Source organism: Cnephaeus nilssonii (assembly GCF_951640355.1).
Source record: "Cnephaeus nilssonii genome assembly, chromosome: 17".
In the NCBI taxonomy this organism is placed as follows: domain Eukaryota; kingdom Metazoa; phylum Chordata; class Mammalia; order Chiroptera; family Vespertilionidae; genus Cnephaeus; species Cnephaeus nilssonii.
Genome location: NC_137088.1, coordinates 11,152,376 through 11,166,774, shown reverse-complemented (window position 1 = coordinate 11,166,774; position 14,399 = coordinate 11,152,376). Strand labels below are relative to the sequence as shown.

Genomic DNA, 14,399 nt, shown 5'->3' with positions numbered 1-14,399 from the left:
CATAATGAAACTTGACAAATTCTCGTTGGAAAACTTTGGTTATAGGTGGCATACATAAATTCATACCAAGCTCAGGTGTGTGTGTGTTTTCAGATCAATCTTTGAGTAATATTGTGCCTTAGAGCTCCATTTTGATTATCTTCTCAATATGTACCCACTCATAAATATATTGGCTCCAAGAGCAGCTATGTCTTCATGGTTTCCACATCTGTATCTCTGAGACCAGCTGTTTGCCTAATTCTGTGAGCCCCAGAATTCTTTTGCTTATGTATTTACTGATCATCTCCATTTACTGTCCCTCTTGTATGTACGGCCAACGCACCAGCACTACCATCAACTCTCACCAAATGAGAACCTTGGGATTTGTTCTTGGGTTTTTCTTTTCTTTCATACCCTCCCTGCAGCTCAGATGACAGTTTCAGACAGCTCACATGCTAAGTATCTCTCTAACGTGGTCCTTCTCTCCACCTCTACCACTTTGCCTTAGTTCATGCCTTCACTGACTGTACCCTAGATTATTGCCATGCCCTTCTTAGTCAATTCCCTACCTCTACATATGCAATCACCAAGTGACTCCTGAAGAAACTTGATGAAATGGTTGTTCCTTATTTTATTGTGCTGCTTATAAACCTCGCATGGCACTCTTACTCTTTCAACATTCAATTCCAATTTTATAAATGGTTTTCAAGGCCCTAGGATTTGAGCCCAGCTTCCTTTTTCTCTTTCTGTATTCCTCTTCCCGTTTCTAACCTGCTGCCACCTCTAAACACTTAGACACCTTGACCATATTTTTCACATCTCTGGGTTACTCACATGCTAGTCCTTATGTTTATACCCGCTTTATTTTGATTATTCCCATTTCATCCCACCCCATGAGCAAACACCTGCTCACCTTCTAATACTACTTTCCAACAACCTTCTGGAAACCTTCTCTCACATGCATCCCGGTTCTGACTCACACCAGAAGTGGTCCATACGTCTGAGATGTGTTCCTATCTAAAGACATCCAGTGTACTATAGATGTCTGTGCCTGTCTCCACTGACTGCATAAGCTCTGAGTAGCTTACAGTCATTCTTATACCAGTGGTCAAAAAACAAATAGTAAATAAGACTTGAAGAAAAAAAGGATGAAAGGAACAAAATGTAAGTGAACTGAAAGTTTGTTTGACACTGAATTTAGTCAGTGGTGTGCCAGAGCTCTCTCATTCAAGCTCACTAGAGCAGCGGAACGGGGGCGGGGGTGTGTGTCAGGAATGTTGCCAGCTGATTAAGCCATATGAAGCTTGAAATTGACCATGGTAGAAATATTTACACCAAGAAAATTATCAAGAACTACAAATCAGCGTTTTTGTTGATCAGAAAGTTCAGTTTTATAGCAGACGACTGATATCCATGATTTTGGTACAGTCAATTCATCCAAGCTCTTATCCATCAAACATGTGACCCCACTAAAACTCCTAGATGCCAGTTGCTGACAGCTCACATCCTTCACATCCTAAGTGTCTCTTCTCTCCATTCCCACCACAACTGCCTTAAGTTCAGGTCTTCACTGTCTCTGTCCTGGTTATGGCCTTCCAGTAGATTCCACCATGAGACAGTATTATTGTTTAAACCCACCACTAAAATGATCTTTGGGTAAGAACCCTGCCAGTCTGAAATTAAAGAAAATTAGATATCTTTGACTACTGGGGAAAAATAATGTACAATATTTTTTCTATAAAGAGGACACTGGCACTTTTAGCCCACTATTGGTTGCCCATGAGGTAATTTTGCCTGTTGTAGTGATAAGTAGATTTCTACAGATTGAATCTGTGCCCATAGCACTTATTTTCAACAACAGTGGGCCAGGGCTAGGTTACACCCTGTAGCTATCTGACAGTGACAGTAATTTGATCACAATGATGTTGACCCCATGACTTTTGACCTCATGATTATCCCATTCTATCTGACTGATCAAAAGCAATTCGTCAATGAAAATAGCCACCAGGGGGGATGTTATTTGAGGGGACAGTTATTAGAGCCAACTCTGTCCTGACGCCTTATGTTGCTTCAGCAGCAGTTTGCTGCCACCCAGCCTGGCTTTAAGCACGTCCATAATGAACCCTGGTAAAGGTGCAAGAATGCGACACTAGAACGCCGCGTTTTCTTCTAAGCCACGCAGCCTCATTAAGAACTGAAAACATTTGTGCGCCTTCATGCAGCTTTTCTCTCTCTGGGTCGTTGAAGCTCGCTGGCTGTGAGCACAGCACTATGGGCCCGAAAAGTTCAGAGAATTACTTCAATAATATGACAGCCTCTTCCATTTAAAATGGAATTCAATGCTAGCTTCCCTCAGAGGCATTCATTGAAATTCCGTGCATGATCCATTCCTCTAGTCATTTAACAATGTCTCTCATGTTTGCCCCGATTTTTTAAAAAAAAGAAAGAAAACCAGCTTTGTAGTTGCGATAACATGGATCAGGACGGTATAATTGCAGTGAAGAGGCCCCGAGCTTGCAGTAATAGGATGGTTCATCTGATGTGTATTGCCATTAGAAAATGACCCATGCATGCGCGGATGTTCTCAGGGGACAGTAAAGAGGCTTTTAAGAAGTACACTCTATGCAGTATGAAAGCTAATGAGCAAAAGAGCACGTACGAAGAACACTACTGCTTCAGGACGCATCTTCCACTTATGGCCTGTCCCAGCTCTCCTCAAACTCGTTAGGATGGACTGGTCGTCCCTGGGACACGGGCTACATTACCCTGTTCCCCACGCAGCCTCCCTGCAGGTCATTCTGCAACTATTCCTAAGAAACCAAAACCACTGAATAATAAGTGGTGAGCAAAAGAAAGGATAGATGCAGAGAGTGTCCATAAATAAGGTGAAGGCCGACATTGACACAAAGACCAAAGAAGTCATGATAAGTCTTAAGGAGGGGGCAGCGCAAATTCTTGTCCTCCTCCTTTTGAATTCTTAGGAGTGTTTCATGCTATTTTACTTCATACCTAAGAACAGAATAGTATCCGATTATGATTTCCAAGGCTAGGTATTTTTATCCAATATCTTAATTGACAAGTCTGAAGATTAACAAAGGCTTCCAGTTAATCTACACTACTTTCTCATCTCAAAACTCCTAATTAGAGTTTGTGGTCCCATACCCTGGGAGGTCGGCATAGAGAATGCTTCAAAAGATTCATCCCTTGCTTCTCAAAGCTGGCCCCCCTTGGCCTACATTGTCACACCTGGGTTTTTTCACCTTGGACTTGTATTAGATAGGACAGCTCTGCCAAGACCAATGAAATCGGGTGCCTTCCTTAGTGCCCGAGGACCCCTGGTTCAGGAAACAACAGGGACACAATGTTTGTCATGCTGCATATCTCTTCTCCCCTCCCAAGCCATGTGGAGCACCGGAGTGCCACAGGCAGGTGAAGCTAGAAAGGACTTCCTTTCTGAGAGACAGTGCCCTCGTAACGAAGTAAACCTTGGGATCAAATCCATGGTGTTCACAGCATACAAAGCATAATGACAGCAGTCTATAATCTCTTACGTGGCCTGGGGGATCTTGATTTCTCCGGGCCTTCATCTGACATACTAGATTACTCTGCAGTCTGTTTATCTTTTTTCCTATTACCTATTTTATCATTCAAAATATGAATACTTTTTTTTGTTTTCAGAAGTCAGGAGACTGTCCTCAGGACAACCAGTTGCCTAGAAGAGTCAAATGACCAAATTGATCTTACATTTAATGTAGACATAAATTATTTTACCTTATATTTTAATATCATGTTGATAAAGCAATTCAGAGGAAATATACAGTATTCAAAGACTATGAGGAGAGCCATTCATTGAAAAGGTCCTAGAAATTGAAAACTATAGAATCAGCTCATTAGAAACTAATGAGGTAAATGGGAGGACTAGAGTCCATTTGACTAACCCCACCCCACTCTAGCCCAATTGTGTGTCTGGTGCCCCCATTATCTGAGTGACAAACTTTAACACTGTTATTGAGAGGTTTGGGTTGATTTCAATTATGCTTTGCCTTTGATTTTCTTTCTTGGATACTAGCAAGATCTCGTTCAGCGACATGTACATCGTAACTCTTGTCCACTTTGCTCAATTGTTTTAAGTACTGAGAAAACAATTAACACAGTAAAATGGCCATTGAGTATCTGCCACGTTGAAGGGGTTATGTTAAGGTATGAAAGTTGGAAGAATGTATAAGAAATAGTACTACCATCTAATGAGGAGAAGCAAGGGTGCCAAAGTCAGAAAACTACAACTTATATTCTGGCTTTCTCTCCTACTAGCTGTGCGGCCTCAGACAATTTCCTACCTCCCTCTAAATCGCAGTTGTCTTTTTTTTTTTTTTTTTTAATAAAAGGTTAGTACCAGTGACCGCCTCTCAGGATTGTTGTGACAATGTGGGAAAAGCTCTTCATTCACTGTTTGGATTAGAGTAAGTGATCACGGAGTAGAGCTGGTTAGCTAGTTTATAATGGAAGGGCTTCAAAGGAGATGAAAGTGAAGAGGAACTGATAGAATTCAAGGAACAAACCAGGCAGATATTGGAAAGTGGTGCAATGCAGGAACTATAAAAAGTCAGCAAAGGGAGAGGCAGGCCTGGGAAAGCGTTTTTCTTCTTCATATTGTTCCCCAGCTAGGCCACGGCTGAGCTACTGCAACTCCATCGCAAAGTTATATGCAAACAGCAGAGATTGGATTCACAGTCAAACAGCTAGCTCATTCCTTAGGAACTTGGGAGAAATATTTCTTAAAGCTGGAGAAATATTTGTATTTTGACTCTCCCAAGATCAGTGATTTTTATATTAGCAGATTATTAATTTCAATCACTTGCAAATACCTTCTGTCATATTAAGAATACTTCACTTAATAAACACAACATGAAAAGTACACTGCTTGGGTGGGTTGGGGAGGTGATGAGAACTGCCTAGCTTCTCAGCTAATTTGTTCTGGAGATATTTGTCCTCTTAACTACACCCCTCCCCCATCTTCAACCTCCAAAACCAATAGCCAGGGAAACAAAAGCCTGAAAGTACAGGTAAAGTACGAGCTTAAATAATGTCGATCAGGCAATCATGCCAATTTATAATCCCCAATCCATTTACATCCTTGACAGAATATTAACGAGTTATACTCAAACTACAAATAATATTCAATGACGGTTGTATTTTAGTAGAAACACTATTACATGTTCAGATTTATAAGGCCCAGGCATTTGAAATTTTATAACTCCTCAATCTTAGGGGGATGCATGCTTCTACTTGCTAGGAGGCATTTGTCCACTCCTAACCTTTTTACCTCCAGAAAATAAAGGAGGCATGTGACTTGAAAATGGAATTAACCTTGACTGAAAGAAATAATAAAAATCACTAATGTCTTCATGATCTCCATAGCACGCCTACAGGGCAGATACTGGTGCTGTTTCTGTTTCCCAGGATGTACTATATCTTGCTAATCCTCAATAAATATGGAAAATGGATCATTTCACAGCTGAGAATTGACAAACCGGAACATATTTCTCATTTGAATAGACGAGATAAGCAGGTTGCCACCGACGCTGCCATCTCTGCCTTCGGGTGTGCTGTGTCCCAGGCAGACTCTGTCAGTTCATTCTTAGGTCACCGCTATTGCATGTCTATTTGTCTGTTTCTGGACCAGAGCTCAGACTCACATTCCACACGGCCTCCTTCCTGTCTGAAGGACCACGCTGCTACCTACCCGCTGTAACATGATTTACAGAAATGCGTACCTCCAATTAAACCATTCCAGGTGTAAATCTCTTGCCCGGAGAGCAAATGGAGTAACGAATGGGATTCATGAATATAAATTGGGCTTTCTTTATACTTAAGTTTTCATTTCAAAATTGTAGAGCTTCATGCGCTCCCCACATAAATCTTTATTTGCCTTAAGTGTGTTTACTGTGGGAAGCCCAGCACAGAGCTGGTAGCCCATTGCTATGCATAGCTGAATATTAAAGTTCACAAATCATCAGGCAGAGGGGGCGCTGGGAGGGAGGCATGCAGCCTCTGCGCCTGGCCTGGGCTCTCGGCAAAGATGAATCGCGCTCCCACAGACTCTGCCCCTTTATTGGGAAGCGGCCACACCACCCCCTCGCTCTTTTCTCTCCTTGAATATTATCTCATCTGTGCCTTCCGAAACGTTCTGTTTATTGAATGTCATCACATCTCTATTATCATAAGACTTATTTTCTCTTCACCCCCATTTGGGCTTAAAGCTGGTATAATAGTGACTCTCTCCTAGGCCACCTCTATTCAGTTTTGAACAGACTCCGTGAAAGGATGGGAGGAGTCACTAAGCAAATACATAAATAATAGAAGCAACTGCCCCTTCTCCCCCGCACCTCTCCTGACCTCCTCTCTCCCCTGCTGCCCTCCCCTCTTTTTGTCTATATGATAGCTGTGGGTATTCTGCCAAAGGTCCACTGAGGCCAGCTGGCCTTTCACCATATGGCCAAATCCAAGTCAAAAATTTAGGACATTTCTCTAATTTTCAACCTGTACTTTGACTCTTCAACTGGAAAATAAGGCTTTATTATATTTACCATCCCAGGGACTTCAGAATGGATGGGTTCACACTGCCTGCCCTTTGCTATAGAACTAAATGGTCAGGAAGACTGTTCGGTCCCAAGTTTTCTACAACCATACTGTTATGTTCTCTGTATTCACAATTATTGTTACAATGAATTTGGTGTGGCTACCCTTTCTACGTCCAGAAAATAAATGGTGTGTGGCTAGGAGAAATGTGAAAACAAAATAGTAAAACAGCAACAGACTTTTTTTAGGGTCAACAGATATATGAATTAGAGTGGGAGACCTAGACAATGGGAAATAATAGAAAACAATTTTTTATAGGCAATTAATATTAAAAGAAATTTCTCCCAAGTGTCTCTGCGTATGAGGCATTCTGAGAGGTAGTGAGGACTGTGCCAGGGCCTTAGTCACCTTTCTTGTTTCCTAGTCTGATGGTTTTTCCCTGCTGTATAAACGGTAAACGATTTTAGCTGATGTCACTAGTCTAACCCGCAGAGCCTAGTAAAGGAAGGCCGTAACTGGGTACTGTGGGCACAGTGTGGCTACTGGGGAGGTCATCACTCTTAATTATATTCTTAACAGGTGGTGACTTTGTAAAACTTCACAATCACTCATTAAAACTCTGAAAATGAAGTAAGGTGAGGAATATGAACGTAAAGCAATGGGGCATGTAGAGAAAGCCAAAAGGTGACTTTCTAGATGACATACTTGCTCCACCCACTGATGGCGGGCACAGGCAGGCCTCTCAAGCTGCTCTCTCTGGTATTCCAGACGGACCACTCCTTGTGCCATCTCTTTGGTGAATATAGCCGACCTCCTAACTCAGTGGTTCTTGGCCAGCCATGTTTCCACAATATTTCTAAAATGGACGAAGATACACTTTTTTGTATGGCCAACGGTAGTAAAATATTGTCTTCCATAAAGACTATACTATAATTTTATCCTTCTTCACCTTCCTCAATGTAAGGTAAAACTCCCACATGCACTCAAAATATAGATTATTTATTAATAATAAATATTGATTAGGAATTTTTTTAACTTTTGTCCTGTTTTTGAAATCTAGTTGTAAGACTTTAATGTTCATGTTGAGAAAAATCTAAGATCTTAAAGATTCTCCCTCAGAGAATTGTATTAAGAAAGCAGCTGCGGTGGGAATGCAGATTGGTGCAGCTGCTAGGAAAACCAGTATGGATTTTCCACAAAAAGTTAAATATAGAACTGCTATTTGACCCAGAGATCCCACTGCTAGGAATATATCCTAAGAAATCCAAAATACCAAGCTGAAAGAATATATGCACCCATATGTTCATAGCAGTGCAATTTACAATAGCTAAGATCTGGAAACAGCCCAAGTACCCATCTGTAGATAAGTAGATAAAGCTGTGGTACATTTGTGCCATGGAATACTATGCAGCTATAAAAAAGAAGGATCGCTTATCCTTTAAGACAGCATGGAAGGACCTGGAGAGAATTAAGCTAATAACACTATTAAGCAAAATAAGCCAATCAGAGAAAGAAAAGTTTCATATGATCTCACTCATATGTGGAATCTAATGAACAAAATGAACTGATGAACAAAGTAGACCCAGAGACATAGAAGCATGGAACAGACTGTGGAATCTCAGAGGGAAGGGGGGGTAGGGAAGGGGGTGGGTGGATAGAGATTAACCAAAGAACCTGTATACATATATGCATAACCCATGGACACAAACAATAGTATGGTGAAGGCCTGGGGGTTGAAGAGACAGATGTGGAGTGGAGGGGGTTAATGGGGGAAAGAGCGGGGGGGGGGGGGCAACTGTAATACTTTCAACAATAAAGATTAAAGAGAGAGAGAGAGAAGCTGCACTTATTCCTAGGGAAGTCAGTGCATTTAATAACTTGGGGTTCTGGAAGGAGCTTGTTGACAGCAGGAAGCAAATTTGTTTCATTTCTCTGCTACCATAACATTTCACCTAAATCATCACTTTTCTACAACATGTACAACAGTTTATAGCTTCCTTTAAGAATACTTAAACTACTTGTGGTGATTAAAATAATTAGAACAAATAAATGCTGGCCCACCAAAAGAAAAGAAACTCAACTAATTACCCACCCAGAAGGACACAAACAGATAAAAATTTTACATGTTGCCTTCTGGATCATCTGTTACATGTATGTGGTCACTTATTGGAGTGTTTTACCAGAATGTTATCGCAGAACAAAAACATGAAATACCTTTCACTAGCTGTTATGGTCTTTTGTCTAAGGAAAAGGACATCAAATCAGTCAGGGAGGGAATAGTTTTGTTCATGAGACATAGAAAGTAAAATGCATGTTTGTGTCCTCTGGGTGACATGAGGTTATGCAGAAAGGTGAAAAAGTAAGAGTGTGTCAATTTAATTAGAAAAGAACTTGATAATCTGTGAATTCTCCAAATGTCAGCAAAACCAAAGCAAAAGACATAGGAAAGATATAAATTATATCTGTCAACTGATGTTAATAGAGGTGCCTGTGTTTGTCATGAATTTACCATTGTCACAACATGCTCATTGGATTATTCTGCATAAAGATGGAAATATCAATTTTGGAGAGCTATACTCTTGTCCTTCTTAGAACCCCTACCCAAAAAAGCATTTTTACAAAACAAGCATTTAGATAACACTTTCCTAATGTGGAGATTGAGATGTCTGAAGGTTGGCTTGTAAACAAATGCTCTCACCCCACCAAATATCACTTGTGTTTGTCCTGGCACAGCCAGTTCAAAAGATGGTTTTCCTTTGCAGGTTACCAGCCCGTCTTGTCTGGTCAACAGGGGTTCCAAGGCCTGATGGGAGTGCAGCAGGCTCAGAGTCAGAGCGTCATGAGCAACCAACCAGGAACTCCGGTGCAAAGTGTGATGGTCTCCTACCCAACAATGTCTTCTTATCAGGTGCACATCAGCAAGGTTGTAAAATAGCACTGGCCAAACAACAGGCTGTGGGTACACCCCCATGCTGGGCGGGTGCTAGGCACAGCCACTATTCATGGTTGACTTTGAGGCAAGGTTATAACAGACGAATAGAACATGGGAAATGCCTGCTTCTATAATTACCGTGGCATGTACCTTCCTTGCCAAGTGTGGTTCCATATAAACTTTTTATTCATGCAAGAAAAGTCTTTAGTCCAAACTTCTATTGATGAAGACCTTTGGGCGTTCTATAGAAATGTTGCTTATTGGGAGAAAGCCCTCAATTTACCATTCATTGTTTTACATACCCCCCAAAACTTCATTTTACCACAATTATAAGTTATGAGATTTTAAAATGGCATCTCAGATTCATTCAGAGGACATTTATGGAGCCTAACAACTGCATTTCCCATAGTGTTATGCACTCTAGAAGAGGAAGTGAAGGGTAGTAAAATGCTTTAATCATCGTGTTTAGCTGCACCAGGTAACCAGGTACTTCTGGCCCTGAAGAACCGATCCTCAGCCCTCCTACCCTGACAATCCTTACTCACACTGTGTCAATGTCTACCTCCAGCTCCATGTTAGATGTTCTCTAAAGCTGAGAGGGACTTAGGTGCCTGGGACAAAAGCCCCTCTTGCTACAGTTGGCTCTAGGCCACTTTGTTTGCATAAAACCAGAATAGGAGCATGGCTTTCCCAACAGAGAAATCCAGAATGGAGGTCCAGAGTGCTGTCCCAGAATGGTCACAAGAGAGAGGACAGAGGCTCAGAACTAACACCTCTGCGCATTTACTGCATGCCAGACAGGTACCAAGCAGTGTACATCATCCTTGCAATCCTCTAGGTGGCACTTGAAGTACCTGACATTATGCAAATGGTCTAGGAAATGAGATTAAGTGACTTGTCCAATGTGAAACAGCGAATAAAGGGTAGAGCTGAGATTCGTGAACCCAAAAACTTGAATATTTTTCACGACATCACAGTATCTCACTGCGTACCCCAAAATAACCTCTTCATGAACAGTTCTCTCTTGTGTCTTTTTACAGGTGCCAATGACCCAGGGTTCTCCAGGACTGCCCCAGCAGTCATACCAACAGCCAATCATGCTACCTAACCAGACAGGTCAAGGGTCACTCCCAGCCACTGGAATGCCTGTTTACTGTAATGTCACACCGCCGACCCCTCAGAACAACCTTAGGCTGATTGGCCCACACTGCCCCTCCAGCACTGTCCCCGTGATGTCAGCTAGCTGCAGGACAAACTGTGCGAGCATGAGCAATGCCGGGTGGCAGGTCAAATTCTGAGCGCTCCGGCTGTGGTACATTTCTTCAGACATTACTCATGGCCTTTAAGGGAAGAGGAGCAACGTGGGAAAACTGGCTGAGGACTTAACTATTCACTCAACACTCAAATGATTGCTGCTGGTATTCTGTAAAAACAAACAAACAAACAAAAAACAAAGACTAATACACACATTAGCTGGTTAATGGTGCATATTTCTGTCATGTCTGCTAGGTATGCCTTTATAGCTTAGCTAGTGACATGAATTCATCAAGGTAAGATTTTCTCCTACCACTGAATACCACTGTGTAGACCATAATATCCCTAATTTGGATTATTAGTTTTGTACTTTGTGTTGAGTTTGTGATGCTAAAAGTATTTAAAAATTATATGCTGAACTCATATTGTACCAAAGCTGTAATGGAAAAGCAAAGAATTGATGACTGGAAGGAATAATTTATATACACTATAGAGTTTTCTTTTTTTAATGGATATATACTGTATTGTAGTGTTTAATCAAAAATAAAACTATTTGACCTTATGGAGGAAGGTCATGTTTTTACCACCAGTTTGGTTTACTCTCTCTTGCAATATGTGTTTGCTTATATGTCACTGGTTTCCCCTTTGAGCTCTATTTCATTAATAAGGCACGGAAAAGATGTTCTAAGGGTTTGTAAGTGAACTGGAATCACATTGGGAGATGTAGTAGGCAAACACTTAGCCAACTGCAATCCCTTGTCCTCATACAACATGGGTCCCAGTAGTTAGATGGCATCTATTTCATCCATTTGTTGACTTCACATTTTTGAAATATATACTTTGGTTTTAGTATTAGGCCTATTGAATACATGTACCTATTCTTCCCCAGTTAGGAAAACCTGAGTGTCTTGGTAACAGCAGTCCTATATCAAACCCTGTTTTACCTTCATTCAAGTTCCATCTACCTGGAAAACAATATTTCTTCTCTTAAGGGGAAATTAGAAGGGGGCATGGTCTAATTCCATTGATTATATTGGGTCATACGATGTCACGTGCCACTCGTATTGACTCAGAGGCTAATGTTTGTCCCAGTAACTGAAAATAAGGTAAAATATAGCTATCATTTAGTCACAAAGATTCAGAACATTGGCAAAAACTTGTTTAAAGAGCCTTGTTCCAGACACTGGCCAGGTAGCTTGATTGGTTAGAGCCCTGCCCCAACACACCAAGGTTGTGGGTTCGATCTCGGGTAAGGGCGCAGACAAGAATCAACAAGGAATGCATAAATAAGTGAACAACAACTTGATGTTTCTTTCTCTCTCTCCCTTCCTTTATCTAAAAATCAATCAATAAAAATGTTTTAAATAAAATAAAAAGTAAAAGAGCCTTCTTTCTGTCTAATTCCAAAACATGTACTCTCCTGTAGATTCTGCAATTAAGATTGATTTGACAAATAATAGCAGAACTCAATGTCAGCTTTGGCCCACTAATAGGTTTTATAGGAATAAAATCCCAGAGCTTTTGCTTTACTTTCATAGCACCTGACTAGTAGTTTTGTTAATACTCTCTGCCTAAAAACTATTATTACCAATAAGAGGGTGTGCAAAGTATATCTGGATAATCCCCACTTACCATCACAGCCAACTTGGTAATTTACAGCTGAATTAAAACAAATGGTTTGGGCTTCCTAAATAATATATAAGTAATATCTTAGAATAGCAGTTTCTCAATTATTTCCATGGAAGACTCCTTTCTTAGGATACTTGTAGTTGTTATATGAAAAAGACCATAGACAATTATAATTGGGAGACATGGTTGATGAAGGTTAAGTAATCTTTTTAAAAACCTTCTGATTTATGCAAGCCTTTAATCTATCAGTTTATATCATGAATTTCCAAGAGGGAGACATAACGTGTCCAGTTCCTCAAACTTAATTGAACCCAATATCCATTTATCACAGTCTATAGCAAAAGACTAATATTATAGCAAAAGACTAATATCATGAAGAACATTTTTAAAAATCATAGTAGAGTCCTAAAACAAGAGTGCAAGTGTAGTTACTTTATTTCTATAGAAACCATGTTAAATATAAAAATGCAGTATCACAACCTACTTCCGATAGCTTTTGGTGACTGAGTGCACACTTCCTCCATGAATGTGTGAACCTAGACGGTATGCCATAGTGCCAATATTTCTAGACTCTTTTATTTTCAAAATTATTAACATTGAAGCACTTGGTATTTATACTTACATCTAAAACTATAGTAATAGTTCTATAGATATATAAGTATAGGAATCTCTAATGATCCTGTACACTCTATGTGAGTATGAAAGGCATGAGTGACTTACACATTCATTTATTGCACATTTACTAATTTCAAAACCTTGAGCCACAGTTGGTGAAGCCCCTGCTCTTAGGAAGTTTACGAGTTTTCAGAATTAACTAGAGCAGTCTATAAATCACGAAAGATATAGGAAATTAGTCACAGGTCTCATGTGAAAAATACATGTTAAAGGGAGGTGTTTTTTTAGAGAAGGAGCAGATGGTTTTTGGCTGTGGTTTTATGAGGCTTTTTACCTCACCAATGAAATTTGGGCATGCAGACATGATGGTGGAAGAGTTATAATCCCAGGCAAGAAACATGCCTGAAAGAAAAGGAAAGAAACAGGAAACATGAGCATAATTCAGGTTGATTGGAGTAGGAGGTGACTAGATAGGAGGGGACAGGATGATTATTTGGAAATTCATCATGACCTTGCAAGCCAAAGAGTGAACAGGCGAACAGAAGCTTCTGAAGATGTTTGAATGAAAGGTAATATGATCTCAGCCATGGTTTATAAGGAAGTATGGGCCTCAAGAAGTAGGATGGATTCGAGTTGAAAAGGCTCTTCCCTCAGCAACTGGGGATGAACACAGGATAGTTAAGGTCTGGCACTGAGCTGCAGCTACAGCACGGCTGGAGTAAGTCAGAGCCAGTCCTAGCTTCTAAGTCTTAACTCTTAGCAATTCACTGCACGCATGGCCAAGCGTTCGCGGTGTGTATCTTGTTTTTGCCTCTGGGACAGAAACGCCTGCATGTAAGTGCCCTATCCGAGGCTGCATTACAAGGCACAGTTACTATAACCTGTCAGGGTAGAACGAAGACTGAGTGGAAATTGGAGACAGCCTGGGAAGGCTGCCAAGTCTTTGTCACAGTATATTTGGTATCAATACACAATATGCAGTGGAATCTGATATCGAATTCCTATTCCCTCTTCTTTAAAAAAAAAAAGTGAGTGCTCTTATTCATTATGGCTCAGAAAAAAATAAAATGGTTTTCTGTACCCTTATGGATGCCACTTCTACGCAAGACCAGAAATCCTTGCTTCTTCCCATGTGATTTTGCCCCAAGCCCTCTCTACCAAGACAGGGCTTGAGATTATTTTCCTCCAGTTCGCAACTTTAGTGTTTGTCTCAAGTGCAAATCTGTATCACGTGTTTTCTGTGGGGTGTTGTGACCTCTCATCTTCTCTACAAAACGATTTGCCACTATTTTGTGATATCAGCGGCGAGAGTGTCTCCCTCTTTGAGCGGTTCCTCCGGCTCTAGGCATTGTGTGCGCACAGCGGGGGTGAGAGGCATCTGATAATCTTCCGCAGAGGAAAATCAATTCCT

At 40.8% G+C, this 14,399-nt stretch overlaps 1 protein-coding gene across 1 annotated transcript in view; it reads left to right on the top strand.

The window, feature by feature from the left end:
* ARPP21 (cAMP regulated phosphoprotein 21) overlaps window positions 1–11,205 on the top strand; it is a 99,832-nt gene extending 88,627 nt beyond the window's left edge. The window contains exons 19-20 of the mRNA XM_079795493.1: window positions 9,321–9,466; window positions 10,531–11,205. Of these exons, the coding sequence (XP_079651619.1) occupies window positions 9,321–9,466; window positions 10,531–10,788 (404 nt within the window). The 3' untranslated portion in view covers window positions 10,789–11,205. The remainder of the gene's footprint in view (window positions 1–9,320; window positions 9,467–10,530) is intronic.
* The last annotated feature ends 3,194 nt before the right edge of the window (window positions 11,206–14,399 follow it).